This window comes from Doryrhamphus excisus, chromosome 19 (assembly GCF_030265055.1).
Source record: "Doryrhamphus excisus isolate RoL2022-K1 chromosome 19, RoL_Dexc_1.0, whole genome shotgun sequence".
Taxonomy (NCBI): domain Eukaryota; kingdom Metazoa; phylum Chordata; class Actinopteri; order Syngnathiformes; family Syngnathidae; genus Doryrhamphus; species Doryrhamphus excisus.
The window spans coordinates 16213662-16231333 of record NC_080484.1 but is presented as its reverse complement, the minus strand read 5'-3'; the positions used below and the strand labels follow the sequence as shown (position 1 = coordinate 16231333).

General features: G+C 38.0%; 1 protein-coding gene across 3 annotated transcripts in view; it reads right to left on the bottom strand.

The window, feature by feature from the left end:
* The window catches only part of gbf1 (golgi brefeldin A resistant guanine nucleotide exchange factor 1), a 90108-nt gene extending 73458 nt beyond the window's left edge, over window positions 1–16650 (bottom strand). The window contains exons 1-3 of one of the 3 annotated variants that reach the window (XM_058056269.1): window positions 16196–16650; window positions 11490–11593; window positions 11114–11180 (exon numbers count right to left, since the gene is read on the bottom strand). In XM_058056269.1, coding sequence (XP_057912252.1) covers window positions 11114–11180; window positions 11490–11585 — 163 coding nt within the window. In that variant the 5' untranslated portion in view covers window positions 11586–11593; window positions 16196–16650. Of the gene's footprint in view, window positions 1–6694; window positions 6834–11113; window positions 11181–11489; window positions 11594–16195 lie in introns of those variants that run through there. The other 2 variants (XM_058056270.1, XM_058056271.1) reach the window with 2 other exon arrangements.
* Between the last annotated feature and the right edge of the window lie 1022 nt (window positions 16651–17672).

Here is a 17672-nt window from a genome sequence, read left to right as displayed (position 1 = left end):
TTAAAGGTTAAATAACTGTTAATAGTTATCCTCCCTATCCGTGTGGAAGTGGTAAGTTTTTGGCGATTTAAGTTGAAAGGAAATAACTTGAAGGCTACCGTTTAGGTCGCTAGCTCTCTAGTTTGCGAGTTAGCATGTGTCTCAAGACCCTGCAGTTGCGCAATATGTTGTAAATAAAAAGTATAAATGTGACTATAGTTGTGTTTTGTCATGTCTACAGGGCTCTAATAATGCTTTGTTAATTATAATCTGAAAAAATAATTTGTCTACCCACCAACTATATGTGGTTTCTTAAGTTTTTATTATTTGTCGTTTTATTATTATTATTATTATATTTATTTATTACTGATTGGTTGATTTTCTTTATTCTTGATTTGTTTATTTTTAATCTTATTTTGTGCAGAAAAATAAAAATTAAGATATTTTAAGAATAATGGAATGTTTTATCAGAGCTTTATTTGTAGAAAATCGGAACCAAAGCACTGAAAAAGTTTGTATATTTTTCTGTTTTTAATAAATGCGTTGTTTTGTTTTTTTTTGGAAAACCTGATGCGGCCCAGCCTTGCCCGGACCCTAGCTCCAGTGGCCCCCAAGTAAATTGAGTTTGAGACCCCTGCCCTAGGGGTTCGGTAATGTTACTGTAATGTTGGCTGAGACACACAAGCACCAGACTTTTATTGCAGCTTTGAACGGTCACACAACAGACACGATCGTCTCGAATAAAAACCCATCCTAAAAACACAAGATACTGATGTGGCTGTAATCCGAGTTAAAACGCAAGTCTGAACCCCCAATGAACGCGACTTCCTGTCCGCTCGCCACTGTAATACAGTTTATGAAGTCAAATGCCTGATGAGGTATTTATTAGGCAATTATGAAGTAACTAAAATAGGCTGTAGTGTTTTACATTGCGGCACCGGAACACATTTATAGCAACACACATGAACACAAGTCTTATTTTCTCCTGTAAAGGTGACTATAGGGGTGTTATTTCATGTTTAGAGGGCTTTAATCATGTTAAAAGCATATTTAGAAGATCATAAATAGGTTTTCTATTGTTTAAGTACCAAAATATTACACTTTTAAGTCATGATTTCATGATCTCCTTTGGAAAACACCGTTTTGGGTTTTGTCTGAACTTGTGGAAAGAATCAGGTCCACTGTACTTCCTATCCAAATGATTCACAATAAAAGTTGGGGTCACCTCCTGAAATTGATTCTTTGGGTACAGGATGTTGAATGTGAATGGATTATATACGTATTGCCCGTTTTACTCTTATTTTGCCTGCCGTTTTCTGTCAAGACATCGAGATCCATCACAGGACCCTCAACAAGCTCTCGTTCCTCTAAAGCTCAGCCACTCCCCACCCCCATCCTGCAGACATCTAGGCATGCATGATTAATAGCCCTCTGCTGCTGCACTCCTTCCACTCAGCACATTGTTGATACAGGACAACAGTTGCATCCTTTTTTCACACCGGCCCGTAAGCCCTGCTTGTCATTCTCTCGTTAGGACAACGTTAACTCTCCAAATTTACAGCAGCCACCCAGCTAAAACGGCAACCTGTCTGTGTTGGGCGTAGCACTTGTGATGAGGAGTTTTACGGCTACATAATCCACGACAACACAGTCGGCCATAAATCAGTACATATCTGATCAATCTCGGCTTCCGTCACGGCAACCGTGATCTGACACCCTCTGCCAGAAGACATTCAACCGCAGGACTCATCTAGGGGGGTCCGACAATGGTGATGGGGACAGAGGATTATTGCAATGCTGAACTTCATGGAGGGAGCGGAAGGAAATGTTGCAGTTATAGGATGTTCTTAAACACAAAACTAGAAGATAAAAAAATGGAATTTCCCCATCAATGGTTTAGATCAGGGGTCTCAAACACGCGCAAATGTGGCCCGCAGGACACTAGTTTGAGGCCCCCGTCTTGATATGAAAGTTTGATATGGATGCTGTATGGTATCATGTACCCAGAAAAAATTATTACATTTGATTCATGTTAAAGGTTAAATAACTGTTAATAGTTATCCTCCCTATCCGTGTGGAAGTGGTAAGTTTTTGGCGATTTAAGTTGAAAGGAAATAACTTGAAGGCTACCGTTTAGGTCGCTAGCTCTCTAGTTTGCGAGTTAGCATGTGTCTCAAGACCCTGCAGTTGCGCAAATGTGGCCCGCAGGACACTAGTTTGAGGCCCCCGCCTTGATATGAAAGTTTGATATGGATGCTGTATGGTATCATGTACGCAGAAAAAATTATTATGTTTGATTCATGTTCATGTTAAAGGTGAAATAACTGTTAATAGTTATCCTCCCTATCCGTGTGGAAGTGGTAAGTTTTTGGCGATTTAAGTTTAAAGGAAATAACTTGAAGGCTACCGTTTAGGTCGCTAGCTTTCTAGTTTGCGAGTTAGCATGTGTCTCGAGACCCTGCAGTTGCGCAAATGTGGCCCGCAGGACACTAGTTTGAGGCCCCCGCCTTGATATGAAAGTTTGATATGGATGCTGTATGGTATCATGTACCCAGAAAAAATGATTACCTTTGATTAATGTTCATGTTAAAGGTTAAATAACAATTAATAGTTATCCTCCCTATCCGTGTGGAAGTGGTAAGTTTTTGGCGATTTAAGTTGAAAGGAAATAACTTGAAGGCTACCGTTTAGGTCGCTAGCTCTCTAGTATGCGAGTTAGCATATGTCTCGAGACCCTGCAGTTGCGCAAATGTGGCCCGCAGGACACTAGTTTGAGGTCCCCGCCTTGATATGAAAGTTTGATATGGATTCTGTATGGTATCATGTACCCAGAAAAAATTATTAAGTTTGATTCATGTTCATGTTAAAGGTTAAATAACTGTTAATAGTTATCCTCCCTATCCGTGTGGAAGTGGTAAGTTTTTGGCGATTTAAGTTGAAAGGAAATAACTTGAAGGCTACCGTTTAGGTCGCTAGCTTTCTAGTTTGCGAGTTAGCATGTGTCTCGAGACCCTGCAGTTGCGCAAATGTGGCCCGCAGGACACTAGTTTGAGGCCCCCGCCTTGATATGAAAGTTTGATATGGATGCTGTATGGTATCATGTACCCAGAAAAAATGATTACGTTTGATTCATGTTAAAGGTTAAATAACTGTTAATAGTTATCCTCCCTATCCGTGTGGAAGTGGTACGTTTTTGGCGATTTAAGTTGAAAGGAAATAACTTGAAGGCTACCGTTTAGGTCGCTAGCTCTGTAGTATGCGAGTTAGCATGTGTCTCAAGACCCTGCAGTTGCGCAATATGTTGTAAATAAAAAGAGTATAAATGTGACTATAGTCGTGTTTTGTCATGTCTACAGGGCTCTAATAATGCTTTGTTCATTTTAATATGAAAAAAATCATTTGTCTACCCACCAACTATATGTGGTTTAAGTTTTTATTATTTGCCGTTTTATTATTATTATTATATTTATTTATTACTGATTGATTTTCTTTATTCTTGATTTGTTTAATTATTTTTCATCTTATTTTGTGCAGAAAAATAAAAATGAAGATATTTGAAAACAGTGGAATGTTTTATCAGATATCAGATTTATTGTAAAAAATCGGAACCAAAGCACTGAAAAAGTTTGTATATTGTATATTTTTTTGTTTTTAATAAATGTGTTTTTTGTAAAACCTGATGCGGCCCAGTCTTGCCCAGACCCTAGCTCCAGTGGCCCCCAGGTAAATTGAGTTTGAGACCCCTGGTTTAGATCCTTGGTTCCCAAAGTGAAAATGTGAAAACAACTAGGGTGTCACAATTCCGAGTGCGTCTGAATGCCTCACAGTGCCTGCACAGTGCAGAGAGCAGGAAGCAGACAGCATGACTTAACTCATTGCTGTGTGCGTTCTATCAACATATAAGTCTGTTTGATTGTACATTATCTTCCTGCACTGCGTGTGTGTGTGTGTGTGTGCTTTCCCCTTCATCTAATACAGGAGTGGGCAAACTTTTTGACTCATGGGCCGCATTGAGTTAACAAAATTGTGCCGGGGGCCAGAACATATATTTAACACACATGATTTTACGCTTATAATTTTAATCATTTTAATATTTTTTTTAATATTTTAAAAATATTTTTTAAATATTTTTAATAATTTTTAATAATTTTTAATAATTTTAAGTAATTTTAAATAATTTTAAGTAATTTTAAATAATTTTAAATAATTTTAAATAATTTTAAATAATTTTAAATAATTTTAAATAATTTTTAATAATTTTTAATAATTTATAATAATTTTTAAAATAATTTTTAAAATAATTTTTAATAATTTTTAATAATTTTTAATAATTTTTATTATTTTTTAATAATTTGTAATAATTTGTAATGATTTTTAATAATTTTTAATAATTTTAATAATTTTACGCCTTGAATTATTTGTCTAATTTTAATTGTCATACTATCAGCTATATGTTCTTGTTTCCTTTTTTTCAGGAGCACTTTAAACATCAGACCACATCAAACTACGATTTTTTTTAATTTTTTTTTTTTACTGAATAAGACATCCGACTTGAAAGTCATGTTGCCAGCTGGTATGTTAAAAGTTGAAATACTTAAAAGCAACTGGCGGGCCGGATTCAAACGTTTGGTGGGCCGCATGTGGCCCCCGGGCCGTAGTTTGCCCACCCCTGATCTAATAGCTAATGAATATGCGGTCACGAGAGCGGACACTCAAAGGATCATCAGCCAACACAGCAACTCAGTGCGGATTTATGCATTGTCATAAAAATAACACACCCAGCAAGACAAGAGCCAGCAAGAGCATCTCTTCCATGATCTCATACGTCAAGCCTACATGCGCCACGGCCCGGGCGGGCAGACATGTAAAGAATTGGCACGGGGTGGACGCTGGGCTCTGAATGCCAGCGGCAGTAAACATATTTGCATAAGTGGCAGAGCCGCATGAACTATGCTTGCTCTTCGGCCGCAACGGCCAGCTGCCTGCCCTGCTTCAATTGGGAGTGATATATGTGCAAAGATCAGATGGCAGAGACAGGGGAGGGGGTGTTCCCAAGTGCTCAGACTGTGACCCCGGCGGGGGCCCACCAGCGCCTGGTTGACCACAGCTGAGGTCTGACACAACAGATACATGCGTGTGTGCACACAAAACGCGACCTTGAAAGGAGACCAAGACAGGCGTCGCGTAGGCATTATGTCTGATGACTGACAGGAGGATAAAACGCAACAAATGAGACAGCTTGTCTTAGCAAGGATTAGGTCACGGGAAAACATCAGGGCCCTGGATTCCCCTTATAAAACAGAATCACGGACAGAATTGGTCAATAAAAAGTGTATCTTTGCCGAAATTGACCGTGTGAATGAAATGCCGTGACCGTGAAGTGAAGGAACACAAAGCACACAACCTATGATCATAAATAATCGTCAACGGTAACAGAATTTTAAAGAAAATCAAAACGTGGAAAAACAAAAAACAGATTTGATAGGGCCCTAAAATCAGGGAATACACCAATTCAGTGGTTTTCAACACGTCACTTCGGTTTCATTATTAACCTTTTAGCCACCAGAGTTTTGTTCAAGAAAATATTCAATTTTGATACTAGGACTTGCCCTGGATTCCCCTTATAAAACAGAATCACGGACAGAATTGGTCAATAAAAAGTGAATCTTTGCCGAAATTGACAGTGTGAATGAAATGCCGTGACCGTGAAGTGAAGGAACACAAAGCACACAACCTATGATCATAAATAATCGTCAACGGTAACAGAATTTTAAAGAAAATCAAAACGGGAAAAACAAAATAAAACAGATTTGATAAGGCCCTAAAAATCAGGGAATACACCAATTCAGTGGTTTTCAACACGTCACTTCGGTTTCATTATTAACCTTTTAGCCAATACCTTTAGGTATTTGTTCAAGAAAATATTCCGTTTTGATACTACGACTTCAAAGGGATGTGGTTGGTAGCTAGTTAGAGATAAATGTATACTGTAAATGGGAAAAGTTAGCAGTAGCCACCGTAAATTAGTTTTTCTCTTTCCGAATGGAATCTTTCCAAATGACCTTTCGGGAAACAATGGTATACATGGAAAGGAATATTCCAATCTCTTGTCTACATGCTACACGCTATAATCAACCAGAATAGTCAATGAGGCATTGAGAGACTGAAGAAGGAAACTGAAACCACTGCAACACCACAATGTGTACCCGGTGAGCAACAAAAACATCATAATAAACTTATTACTTCAAAATAAAACATGGCACCATAGCAGTGATAAATAAGAAACTACTAGAATAAAACTAAATAGATAAAAGTCGCAACAGAATGATGAAAAGCTTAGCTTTCCAGTGGAGCAGGACAGTGATAGTAATCTGCCACTGAAAGTGTAGGGAGATGGTGCCGGGCATCGGATGATGCTGGATTCAAGTCCTTTGGCTGCCCAGCTCGGTGCCAATGCCAGTGATGCCAATGACAGAGCCTGCCTCCGTGTTGGCGTGTTGTGTTTAACTATGATTCTTCAGACTCTAACACTTTTCTATATTGGAATTTTTGCTAAATTGTGGCACAAAAAAAAAAAACAAAAATAAAAACCCAAAGAAAAATCAGCACCATCACCAAAAGATTTCCTCACTGATGAGGAATAATAAATATTTTTTTGTTTTCTTCAGCTGGAAATAAGACTTTAGCGTCAATCTTTGTGTATATATATACGTACCTATGCAACTTGTGTACAAATGTCAAGCAACTCCCAAGACAAGCAATGTCTGTGTCCATAATGAAATGCAGCGGTGTATCCTCATAGCCTCCTCTGCAGAAGAGCCCAGTCAATTAGGAAGAAGTGTGCTTGGGAAATTCTTCAGTGTTGGGATCAAATGGAGAAAAAAAAAAAAAAAGCTGTCAGTCAAAAGGCCACTCCGGCTTTGTACCACGGGGGCTCCTTTCAGCTCAAAAGCTACATTTGTATGAATAAGAATGAAGGGATTTATTGCCATACTGTTTCTCCCCCCCCCAAAAAAAAAAAAAAAAAAATCATGACCTGCACTGTGGCAGAGGACTGGGAGGGGGGGGGTTAGGATTGAAGAGCTCACAAGGTGAGGCTCAGTGACCCCCATAGATTCCATAGAACATTGAGCAGTGAAGGAAAATGTATTTCAACTGTTGTTGTATAGTCCCCATGCTGTTTCACAATAAAGATGAGAAATATTGCCAAGCCCTTGACATCAACTCCATCAACGTCAGGTAGAGCAGGCATACGAAAATCTTTCTAATATATTGTATACTTTTCATAGTACCATATCACAATAGATAGAAAGTATCTATACCTTGCTATTTGCCTTCCTCCCTCTATTATACAAACAGCACTAAAATGTCAGCGTTTTCATCATTAAAAAAATACTTCTATTAGTGTAATAGTATACTTCAAATAATTGTTCAACTACAAGCACGTCTGAGCCGCTGTCCGTCTGCCCCCCCCCCCCCCGCCCCACCATTCTTTCCATAAGCCTCGACTTGTTTGTAGCAAAGCACTCCCTGGTTCTTGGTATCACAGTAACAAGCAATGAGCTCCCCAAGGTCCAGACATGGACAGACATGCGTGGTGTGGCAAACATGGTCACCATGACCCTGAATAGAATATAGGTGGATGAAATGGCTCTATACCAGGGGTGGGCAAACTTTTTGACTCATGCGCCGCATTGAGTTAACAAAATTGTGCGGGGGGCCAGAACATATATTTAACACACATGATTTTACGCTTATAATTTTAATAATGTTAATAATCTTAATATTTTTTAAATATTTTTAAATATTTTTAATAATTTTTAATAATTTTTAATAATTTTTAATAATTTTTAATATTTTTAATATTTTTAAATAATGTTTAATATTTTTAAATAATTTTTAATATTTTTTTAAATAATTTTTAATATTTTTAAATACTTTTACGCTTTTAATAAATTTTAATAATTTTAATATTTTTTAAATATTTTTAAATATTTTTTAATATTTTTTAATATTTTTTAATATTTTTTAATATTTGTTTTAATATTTGTTTTAATATTTGTTTTAATATTTTTAAATAATTTTTAATATTTTTTTATAATTTTTAATATTTTTTAATATTTTTTAATATTTTTTAATATTTTTTTAATTTTAATAATTTTACGCCTTGAATTATTTGTCTAATTTTAATTGTCATACTATCAGCTATATGTTCTTGTTTCCTTTTTTTCAGGAGCACTTTAAACATCAGACCACATCAAACTACGATTTATTTATTTTTTTTTTTTTACTGAATAAGACATCCGACTTGAAAGTCATGTTGCCAGCTGGTATGTTAAAAGTTGAAATACTTAAAAGCAACTGGCGGGCCGGATTCAAACGTTTGGTGGGCCGCATGTGGCCCCCGGGCCGTAGTTTGCCCACCCCTGCTCTACTATACAGTGGCTCGCCACACATTCACAGCTCCGTAAATTGCAGGAATTTGGGTTAAAATGCTCAGAAAATATAGGCAGAAAACATATGTCATTCATCTGCACTTTAGACTTCAAATTAGCAATACTGTGAAATACTTTGTTTTTTTTTTTACATTCAATATAGTTACTCCAGACTCTGTTCACTGTGCAATATCTGATCAACCTCCATGTGCAATATTAAGGGCTCTAAATGCAATATACTAAGTTCTATGTGAAGTATTTCCATAATGCCTCATATTAACTCACTGGTCATATATCTCATCTCGTTTCATATTATCTACATACTGTAATTGTATATAACTCTGGGAAAAACTGTTGATTTTGTTAATACTTGGGCTGTTTATATTGTTTATTTTTTTATATTGTGTATTTTGTACTGCTTAACTGACTCTGTACTCTTGCTGCTGTGCAATGCAAATTTCCCCACTGAGGGACGAATAAAGGCATATCTTATCTTATCTTATCTTAATCTTAACTCTAGTTTTCACAAACATGTCAATCAATAAATGTTTTGTGGTAGAATTGTCCAATATTCATTTTCAAACATGCATAGTCAAGCAAATTTAATGTATTTTACACGATAAACTAGAAATGCACTCGCAATCCTACATTTATTTCACCTGCATATTTATAATGCTATATCGGTAATTTTAGCATACGTGCAATACTAACATTAGCATGCTAACACATAGCATAATACATATGTTTATATATGTGTTTAACTATGAAAAAAGTCTAATAATGCTACTATGTTAACGTGTGACCCTTAGTGTGCCAACACCTAGCATGATAGCGCTAAGTGCTTATATATGGGTCTACCCACGAAAATCATTAGGATGTTGACATGCTAACGTGCTAGCGTTAGCAAGGTAACAACAAAAAGTTTGTCTCACCACCAAAATTTGATCAGTTCCTCCACATTTCCCACAATTCCTGAAAATGTCATCCAAATCCATTCGGAACTTTTCAAGTACTTTTGAACACAGATAGCGGCTAGCGGTAGCTAGCTAAATGAACTTAAATTTTACAGTGTACGGCATTGAAGAGATGCTGTGGATGACATGTAGTCTGTAGTCGTTACTGTGATGTTGGGGGAGAGAAACATAGATTTGACTTGGATGGCCAAAACAACATGCTGTTATTGCAGCTGTCAATTATCTCATGCCAGACAATAGTCCCGAAAAATAAACAAATAACTAAATAAATAAAAACCACGGGCTACTGTTGCAGCCATAAGACGTCTTACGTGGCTTATTTTCTCTTATTATGTCCACTGCATTGGGTAATAAGAGTGTACAGGTGACTATAGGGGTGTTATTTCATGTCTAGAGGACTCTTCAACTCCAGCCCTCAACTAAATAAGCACCAGCGCCAAAGTTGGCTGCAGTGGAAAAGGGCTACGAGTGAGCGTGTGGAACTGAGGGATCACAGCACATGTTCCGTCAGTGACAGCCTCCCCAGCGGTCTTCTCAGTGTTTCAGTCCGCAGACAATCTTCACTCGATGGAAACCTTTTACTCCATTGAAAACGAAAGGAACGCTTTCCCAGAACAATTCATCTCTGTCCTTGACAAGAAAACCTGCTATATTTACCAGAGTAAAATCAGATGATATACTCCCGAGCTGCACTGCGCTCCACCTCTGTGGCACATGCTCCTGTCAATCAGTGCAAGTCCGACCCAACGGTCTTCCACCCGACACAAAAAAATGATCGAGAAACAACAGAGCAGAGGCTTGGAGTACAAATCTAGAGAACACTAATGCACATTTCCTTCGTTGTTTGTTACTGCGCCTCATAACTAGCAAAATACCGCGTGCTTCTCAAAGAGAAACAAGGAGCATGATGGGAAAAAGTCAGGATGCTAAGCGGACACACACACGACTGCTGTGGTTATTTGATCTGCCTTTGTCTTTCATCGGGATATGAATGGAACATTCAACCGAGCAGCATGTGAAATTGGTCTTAAGGCTGCGACAAGGTCTTCAAACATCCTTCACTCATTACGAGAGAGAAAAAAAAAAGTATAGTACATACATATGTTTTTGCCAATAAGCAGCATAGAAAGGGTCAAACATCATTTCTGGGCCAGCAGTGCCTGTCCATCTCACAATGGCGGAGGCATGCCCTGGAGACGGCCCAAATCAGTGTGCCGCATGGACTCTCCAGTGGCCAACCGCTGGTGCAACTGGAGCTGCCGGGCTCTCGTTGCAAAGGCGTGACCGCATAGCTTGACTTTATTAGCGTGTACACAGAAAATAAGAGAAATATTCTGTTACTACAAGTACTGATAGCCACAGTTTGCATTGGGTAATCATGGGAATTAATCATTGGGAATTTTTTGGGGCCCTAAAATGATCCCTGGAAGCTTTTCTTGGGTATTATACAAGCTCCATCTACATTCATTTTTAATAAGAATTGAGTAGAACCTTCAGAAGGAGTAGGTACAAAAAGCTCCAACAAGGTTTTCTATCCATATTGTGAGTAGGTAGTTAACAGGTACATGGATGCTAACACGTATTTTAGCATAACGTCCTTCCCGGGCGCATTGACTTCACATAGCAGCATAGAAAGGAACGCTACATGAGCTAATGTGTGCTGAAGCTAGTCGCTAGCCTGCTAGGAAAAAGCGTCCAACCTCTAAAACCATGGTCACCACAAACCTTTGATGTTGCAGAGTATTTCCTTCAGGTGGCCAAAGCTGTTCAACAAGGGGTCCTGTTCTTCATCCTGGGAAAAACAAAACAAAGCAACGGAGTCAGATGACGACAACATCTTAATCTTTGCGCTATAAAAAAAAAAAAAAGTGACTCCAACGTTTGTAACATTTTCTTCGGATAAAAAATTGCTGATCAAATATCCTGATATATCCAAGTATCCTCTTGGAGATGTCAGCATGATACTACACAAACAGATTACAGTATTTCATAAAAATATTTCATTCATTCAGATCTACAATGTGTTGCTTTAGTGTTCCCCATTTTGATGCGGCTACATTGCAAAAAAAAAAAAAAAAAAAAACGCAGCGTGTTGTCTTACCAAGTGAGTATGGGTGTTCCATCTAGAGTTCCTCTTGATCGCGCCAACCACAGAAGTAATGTCCCCTTGGACAATGTAGATGCTTTTGTCCAACATGTTGACTTCTGATGGAGAAAGTGTCAATCAGTGGTTTTAGAAGCACAAGCTCGATGTAGTTGAGGAGTTTGGACAAAGAGATCACAATGGCAAGACGTAGAGCGTCTTCATGCTAGAGCAGGGGTGGGCAAACTACGGCCCGGGAGCCACATGCGGCCCACTAAGCGTTTGAATCCGGCCCGCCAGTTGCTTTCTAACTTTTAACATACATGCTGGCAACATGACTTGCAAGTTGGATGTCTTATTCAGTCCAAAAAATAAATAATAATAAAAATAAAAATAATTAATTTTTTTTTTTTTTTTATGTAAAATTCAAGTTTGTTGTTTGATGTGGTCTGGTGTTTAAAGCGTTTGAATCCGGCCCGCCAGTTGCTTTCTAACTTTTAACATACGTACATGCTGGCAACATGACTTGCAAGTCAGATGTCTTATTCAGTAAAAAAAAATAATAATAAAAATAAAAAAAATAATAATAAAAATGTAAAATTAAAGTTTGTAGTTTGATGTGGTCTGATGTTTAAAATGCTCTGGAAAAAAGGGATATATGGAACATATTTAAAACATATAACTAATAATCTGACACTGTATGAGTGTCTTGACACCCTGTTGTGTTTTTTACTGCCGGACGGCAGGCACGCTTATACTTGCGCCGGACGTGTCTTAACCGTCAACAAACATTCTCAACACACACATACACATGCACGACACCCGGCCTTCAAAATAAGAGCACTGTTCACCAGCATTAAATTTTGAGTGTGAAAAAATAGTGAGTAAATTGGCCTATGTGCGAAGAAAATGTTGAAATGCTCCAAATTTGTGGCACGTGTAATTTCCATTGCAATGTGAACGCACCGCAACCCATGTGCAAAAAATGCATGCGGTGCATATCAAAGCATGCCACAATCACATGAATGGGTTAACTTGACTGTTAATAAGTGATCAGAATGCCCAAATGGATGTCTTCTAGCCGATTTTTTGGTAATGAATTAAGTGTGTATTTGATGCATAAACAGAACACAAGCTAGTCTTCACGCTTATCAGGCATCCCATCAGTCAATGGCACGCACTGCCATGGTAAATTACAGGACAATGCAGAGACAAAATGCGTGCAAGTATCAACGCCCTTTTACTAACATAACGCAACTGGAATCCGTCTTCCTTAACTCATCCAATCCCTGCTATTTTATCAAAAGTCTTCGCTCTCGGTAGCGGCCATTTTTAACCATTTTGACTGATCTTTCAAGGCACACGGAATATTGTGTCCCATGGATATACGAATATAAAAAAAACTAAGAATGCTTGTTTTACATCAGGGGTGTCAAACTCATTTTGCATCGTGGGCCACATACGGCCTAGGGCAGGGGTCGGCAACCTTTTTCTATCAAAAGAGCCATTTTACCCCCTCGCTCGCTAAAGGGAAATAAACTGGAGCCGCAAAACATAATTCAAAAACAGGGAATTTAGAGGGAATTTTGTGGTATCAAAGTAGTTCACAGGAGAAAAAGCGGAGTTGATCGAGTACTCTTGCTAGTATCGGCTCTTGCTAATATAGAAGATAAATGTACATAAGTATCTGTGCAAATTAAATATAAACTGTTTACATTTGTTGACAAACATGGCCCCTACAAGTCCGGGTGTTAAATACTTGAGCGTTGCGACGGGAGCCACAATAAAGAGGCTGAAGAGCCATATGCGGCTCTGGAGCCGTGGGTTGCTTACCCCTGGCCTAGGGAGATGTCAAGTGGGCCGGACCATTAAAATTATACCATACTCTGCTATAAATAACCAAAATATCATGTCTTTCCTTTGTTTTGGTGTAAAGAAGCACAAGAACATTAGGAAAATATTGAAATTTAATGAACTATCCTTTTACAAAACATTTCATGAAACACCTCGTATTTCCTTAGACAAATGTGCAATTTACTTTTATCATTCACAAATATGCATTGCAACTGATCCCACTGATTGTTGTACAAAGGCACAAAATTTTAATTGGTACTGAAAAATATAGTAATGCACTTTAAGATTAAATTAAAGGGATTTTTAAACCACTTACACATACGCATATAAAATCTAAATGTAATCCCTGCGTACACCTTACAAACTAAGGAGAGTGATTTTAAATGTGTAATGAAGAAAGTGTTCGCCTGTCCTGTAAATCTGTAAACTTCATACATGAAACATACATACACATACAATATATATATAATCCATGAATTGCAGCGAATTAAAAATATTAATTCCATGTCTTTTATGCATTTTTTCCCACTTTCAAATTATCCTGCGGGCCTGATCGAACCTCCTTGGGGGCCGGTTCCGGCCCGCGGGCCGTATGTTTGACACCCCTGTTTTACATCAAAACAATACTTATTTACATATACATATCACACCATCAACTAGTTAAAATGTACACATTTGGAACTGAATTGTGAGCCAGTGTTAAAGTTTCCCTTCAAGGCGTAACCTCCTGCACGCTACACCCCTCATGCTTTTCCGATTCCTGCTTTTTGCCTCTTGAGCAAAAAAAAGTCAAAGACATACATATACATTTTTGTTATTGGGCATTCATATAAATAAATCCATACACCCATTCAATTCCAATTGCGTTATTAATGTAAGATAGTTTTATTTTGTTTACACAATCAGAGAGCATGTGGAAAACAGCACTCTTATTTTGAAGGCCAGGAGTGTGTCAAGAGTGTCTCTTGATGGTTAGGATGTACTGGGTGCAAGAATAAACACGTCATAAACACAATATAATAAACAACATCTTCTAACACTGGGTTACATAACAAGCGGTAGAACACAACACCGTGTAAACACAAGCTAAGTCGGCTAGCTAGCTCCCTACAAGCGTGTCTCTTCCCCTCCTTGGAAACCACGGCAACCATGGCTGTTAATTTATGGCGGCTCCCCGCATAGAACTTTGACCCAGCACAAATAGATGCGGCACTACCTGTTCACCGTCGCTCATACACTCAGAATGACGTACTTGGTCTGCCGGAGAATAAGAAGATGTAGCAGGAGGAATCATTATTGCCAATTTAGCAACTTTGTGGCTATATTTAGCAAGTCATAAGAGGCCCTGTAACTCCAGGGACTGACATGAGCGCACGTTTAACTATTATCAACCTAAAACGAGTCCGTGGAGGGCCGGGGCAATGCAGGTTTTTCCTCTCCAACCATTTTCTCCAGCAGGTGATTGATTGAAGTGTTGCACATTCAAATTCCCTGCTTTAGTGATTGGCTGCAAAGAAAACCTGCAGTGCCCCGAGTTTGACACCCCTGATTAAAAGGACTCACAGGCAGCTCCGTTGTCTTTGTTTTATTTATAAACATTTGTACATTTATAAAATCGATCAAAATAAGTGACAGAAGAATCTTTTATAAGTTTTTTTTAGTTGTAAATAGTTGCTTTGCTTGTTTTTTGACACCCTTTTTTGCTCATGTGTTTAGGCCAACTAAGCAAATCATGTCATCAATTTGTTACCAATTATTTTGTTACCAATTACATTTGATTAAGAATCACAGCTGAGGAGAAAATGAAGAAATATAAGCCATTTCATAAAGACGACTTGGTACAAAAGCATACATATCAGGTGCTAACGCAGGGGTCGGGAACCTTTTTGGCTACAAGAGCCATGAAGGCCAGATATTTTAAAATGTATATCTGTGAGAGCCATATACATTTTTTTAAACATTGAATGCAATAAAATGTGTGCATTTTTATGTAAGACCAACAGTTTTAGATATAATGGGCTCTAATTACGTAGACCAGGCACACTACCCCACGCCAATGGGGTGTGGCCAGCACACTTTCGTGAGCAGTGCAGCGTCCAATAATAAATCAAATACTTGCTGCCATTTATGAAACTTTTGCTGCTGCATAGTTTTGCACCATACTCAGTATATTTCATTCTTTTGGCCATCTTTGCCAGAAGGCTTGGTTCTGCAGCTTTAGCTATTTGACTAAAGGAGGAAAGTCTACATTTACATGTTGACATCTCAATGACCGAGGTAGACTACCGCATTACCCAGTAATAATCGAGTTTTGGTGTTTGACCTGGAAAATATCATCAGGAAAGATGGATATGGTCGGCCGTATTGCAGTAGAAAATAGATGGACGGATTAAAATGTATAAGAAAGTTGTTAATTTTGAATATTATTTTTAACAGTCATTTCTGTGATGGTTTACTTTAAAACGTTAGCAAAAAATAATTTTTTATTGTGGTAAGAAATGCTTGAGAGCCAGATACAGTCATCAAAAGAGCCCTACCTGGCTCCCGAGCCATAGGTTCCCTACCTATGTGCTAACGTGTTAGGTGGTTCATGTCAGTGCTGTCGACACTTTGCAAGATAGTCACAGGTGATGTTCAGAAGAAAACCTGGAGTTAAATTCAATTCTGATCAACTATTTAATGAAACCAAGCAGCTATCGTGTTAGCTAGCTAGCTAGCTAGCTAGCTAGCTAGCTAGCTAGCTAGCTATCGTGTCAGCTCACTGAGGTATGCTGCATCGTTCTGTCCTCCCTAATTTGCAAAGCACACAAAAGGACAAACATCTGAGTCAGTTCCACAGGCTGTCCCGAAATGAAGAGAACATTCATTACCTGAGTTGACCGCTTCTTCAAAGATGCAATCCCGGTGAAGGTAGCGACAAACTAGCTTGGCAAGCTAGCAGCCTAGCCGGCTAACAGTGATGGGAGAGGAAGTCGTCGTTCAATTCACAGCCGCAAATTGACAAAGTACACCCTGGGGACATTTCAATGCATGGCTGCGTATATTTTCCATGCAGGTAACCATTCGATGTTCACTAAGTGGGAAAACTATCCACCTATCCGTCCGTCTTGGTAAACACACTGACGTGGAAAAGCTGCGCTATCTCAACCGAGCTTGATGACAGTATTTTTGACTGACAGGGTCCTCAAGATCGGAAACAGACCGTTTGGTGAAAATGCTTTTAAAAAATTAAATTGAGACGGCGTATTTATTTGCCATATATTGCTTTCCCGGGCCTAGTTCAGTACTTAAAACGAAATTAAGGTTAAAATCAATTGTATTTACGTAAAATAGGGGCGGGATCATTCCAGAAACTTGTTTCCCGGAGCGGATATGACGTCACCAACCCCAGCTGTGCACACGTCGTTATTCATTTATTAAATTACAGAAATTCTCATTCAATAATCGGGAAGTCACGCATTTTTTTATTGAATTGCTGTAATCAAAGTTGGAGTTCATTACAGGAAGATACTTCACTGTGTCCCGCTGTGTATAAACGAATGAATGTTGTATTTTATTGTATCTTTTACTCTGTTTACTTGCTTTTATTCAACTCCATTCTTTTCTGTAAAGCGTCTTTGAGTATTTTGAAAAGCGCTATACAAATAAAATTATTATTATTATTATTATTATTCAAAATGTATCTACTGCCTCATGTAAATAAATCCAACTGCAGATGTCAAACTCAATATAAATTAAATTAATTAGAAACTAAATAAAAATTAGAAGTCACGGTTTCATCGTTAGCTGGAGCTGCGCATGCGCGACAGAGAAAGTCCCGGCTGTTGATGTACGTGTGTCTTAAAGAGAAAGTAAACCGGAAAGGGAGCATACAGTACATTGAGTATATAGTACATAGAGATGTAGATGCTGCCAACACTGTAATATATGCAAATAAATCTACCCATGTTCTTTTTTTATTTTACGTATGATCCTAATGAGAGTAGATTAGGAAGAATCAAATAAATTCTTTTTTTCCCGATTCAAAATTCTACCTAAAACACCTCATAATGACAATGGCAAGTGTTATATACACGGAGATGGCTGAGCAGGGAATCGAAACGGTGTAAACAAAGAATAATAGGAGTGTAAAAGTGACTATAGGGGTGTTATTTCATGTCTGCAACGCTCTAAATTGTTTTTAAAATGTATTTAGAAAGTCATAAACAGGTTTTCTGTGCTTTAATTGTGAAAATATTGACAAATTCACATTGAATCCTATTTACGTACTTACAAATGTACTTACTAGTTGTGAAACATACAGAAAAAAACATTTATAATACATAATTATATAATATCACTATACCG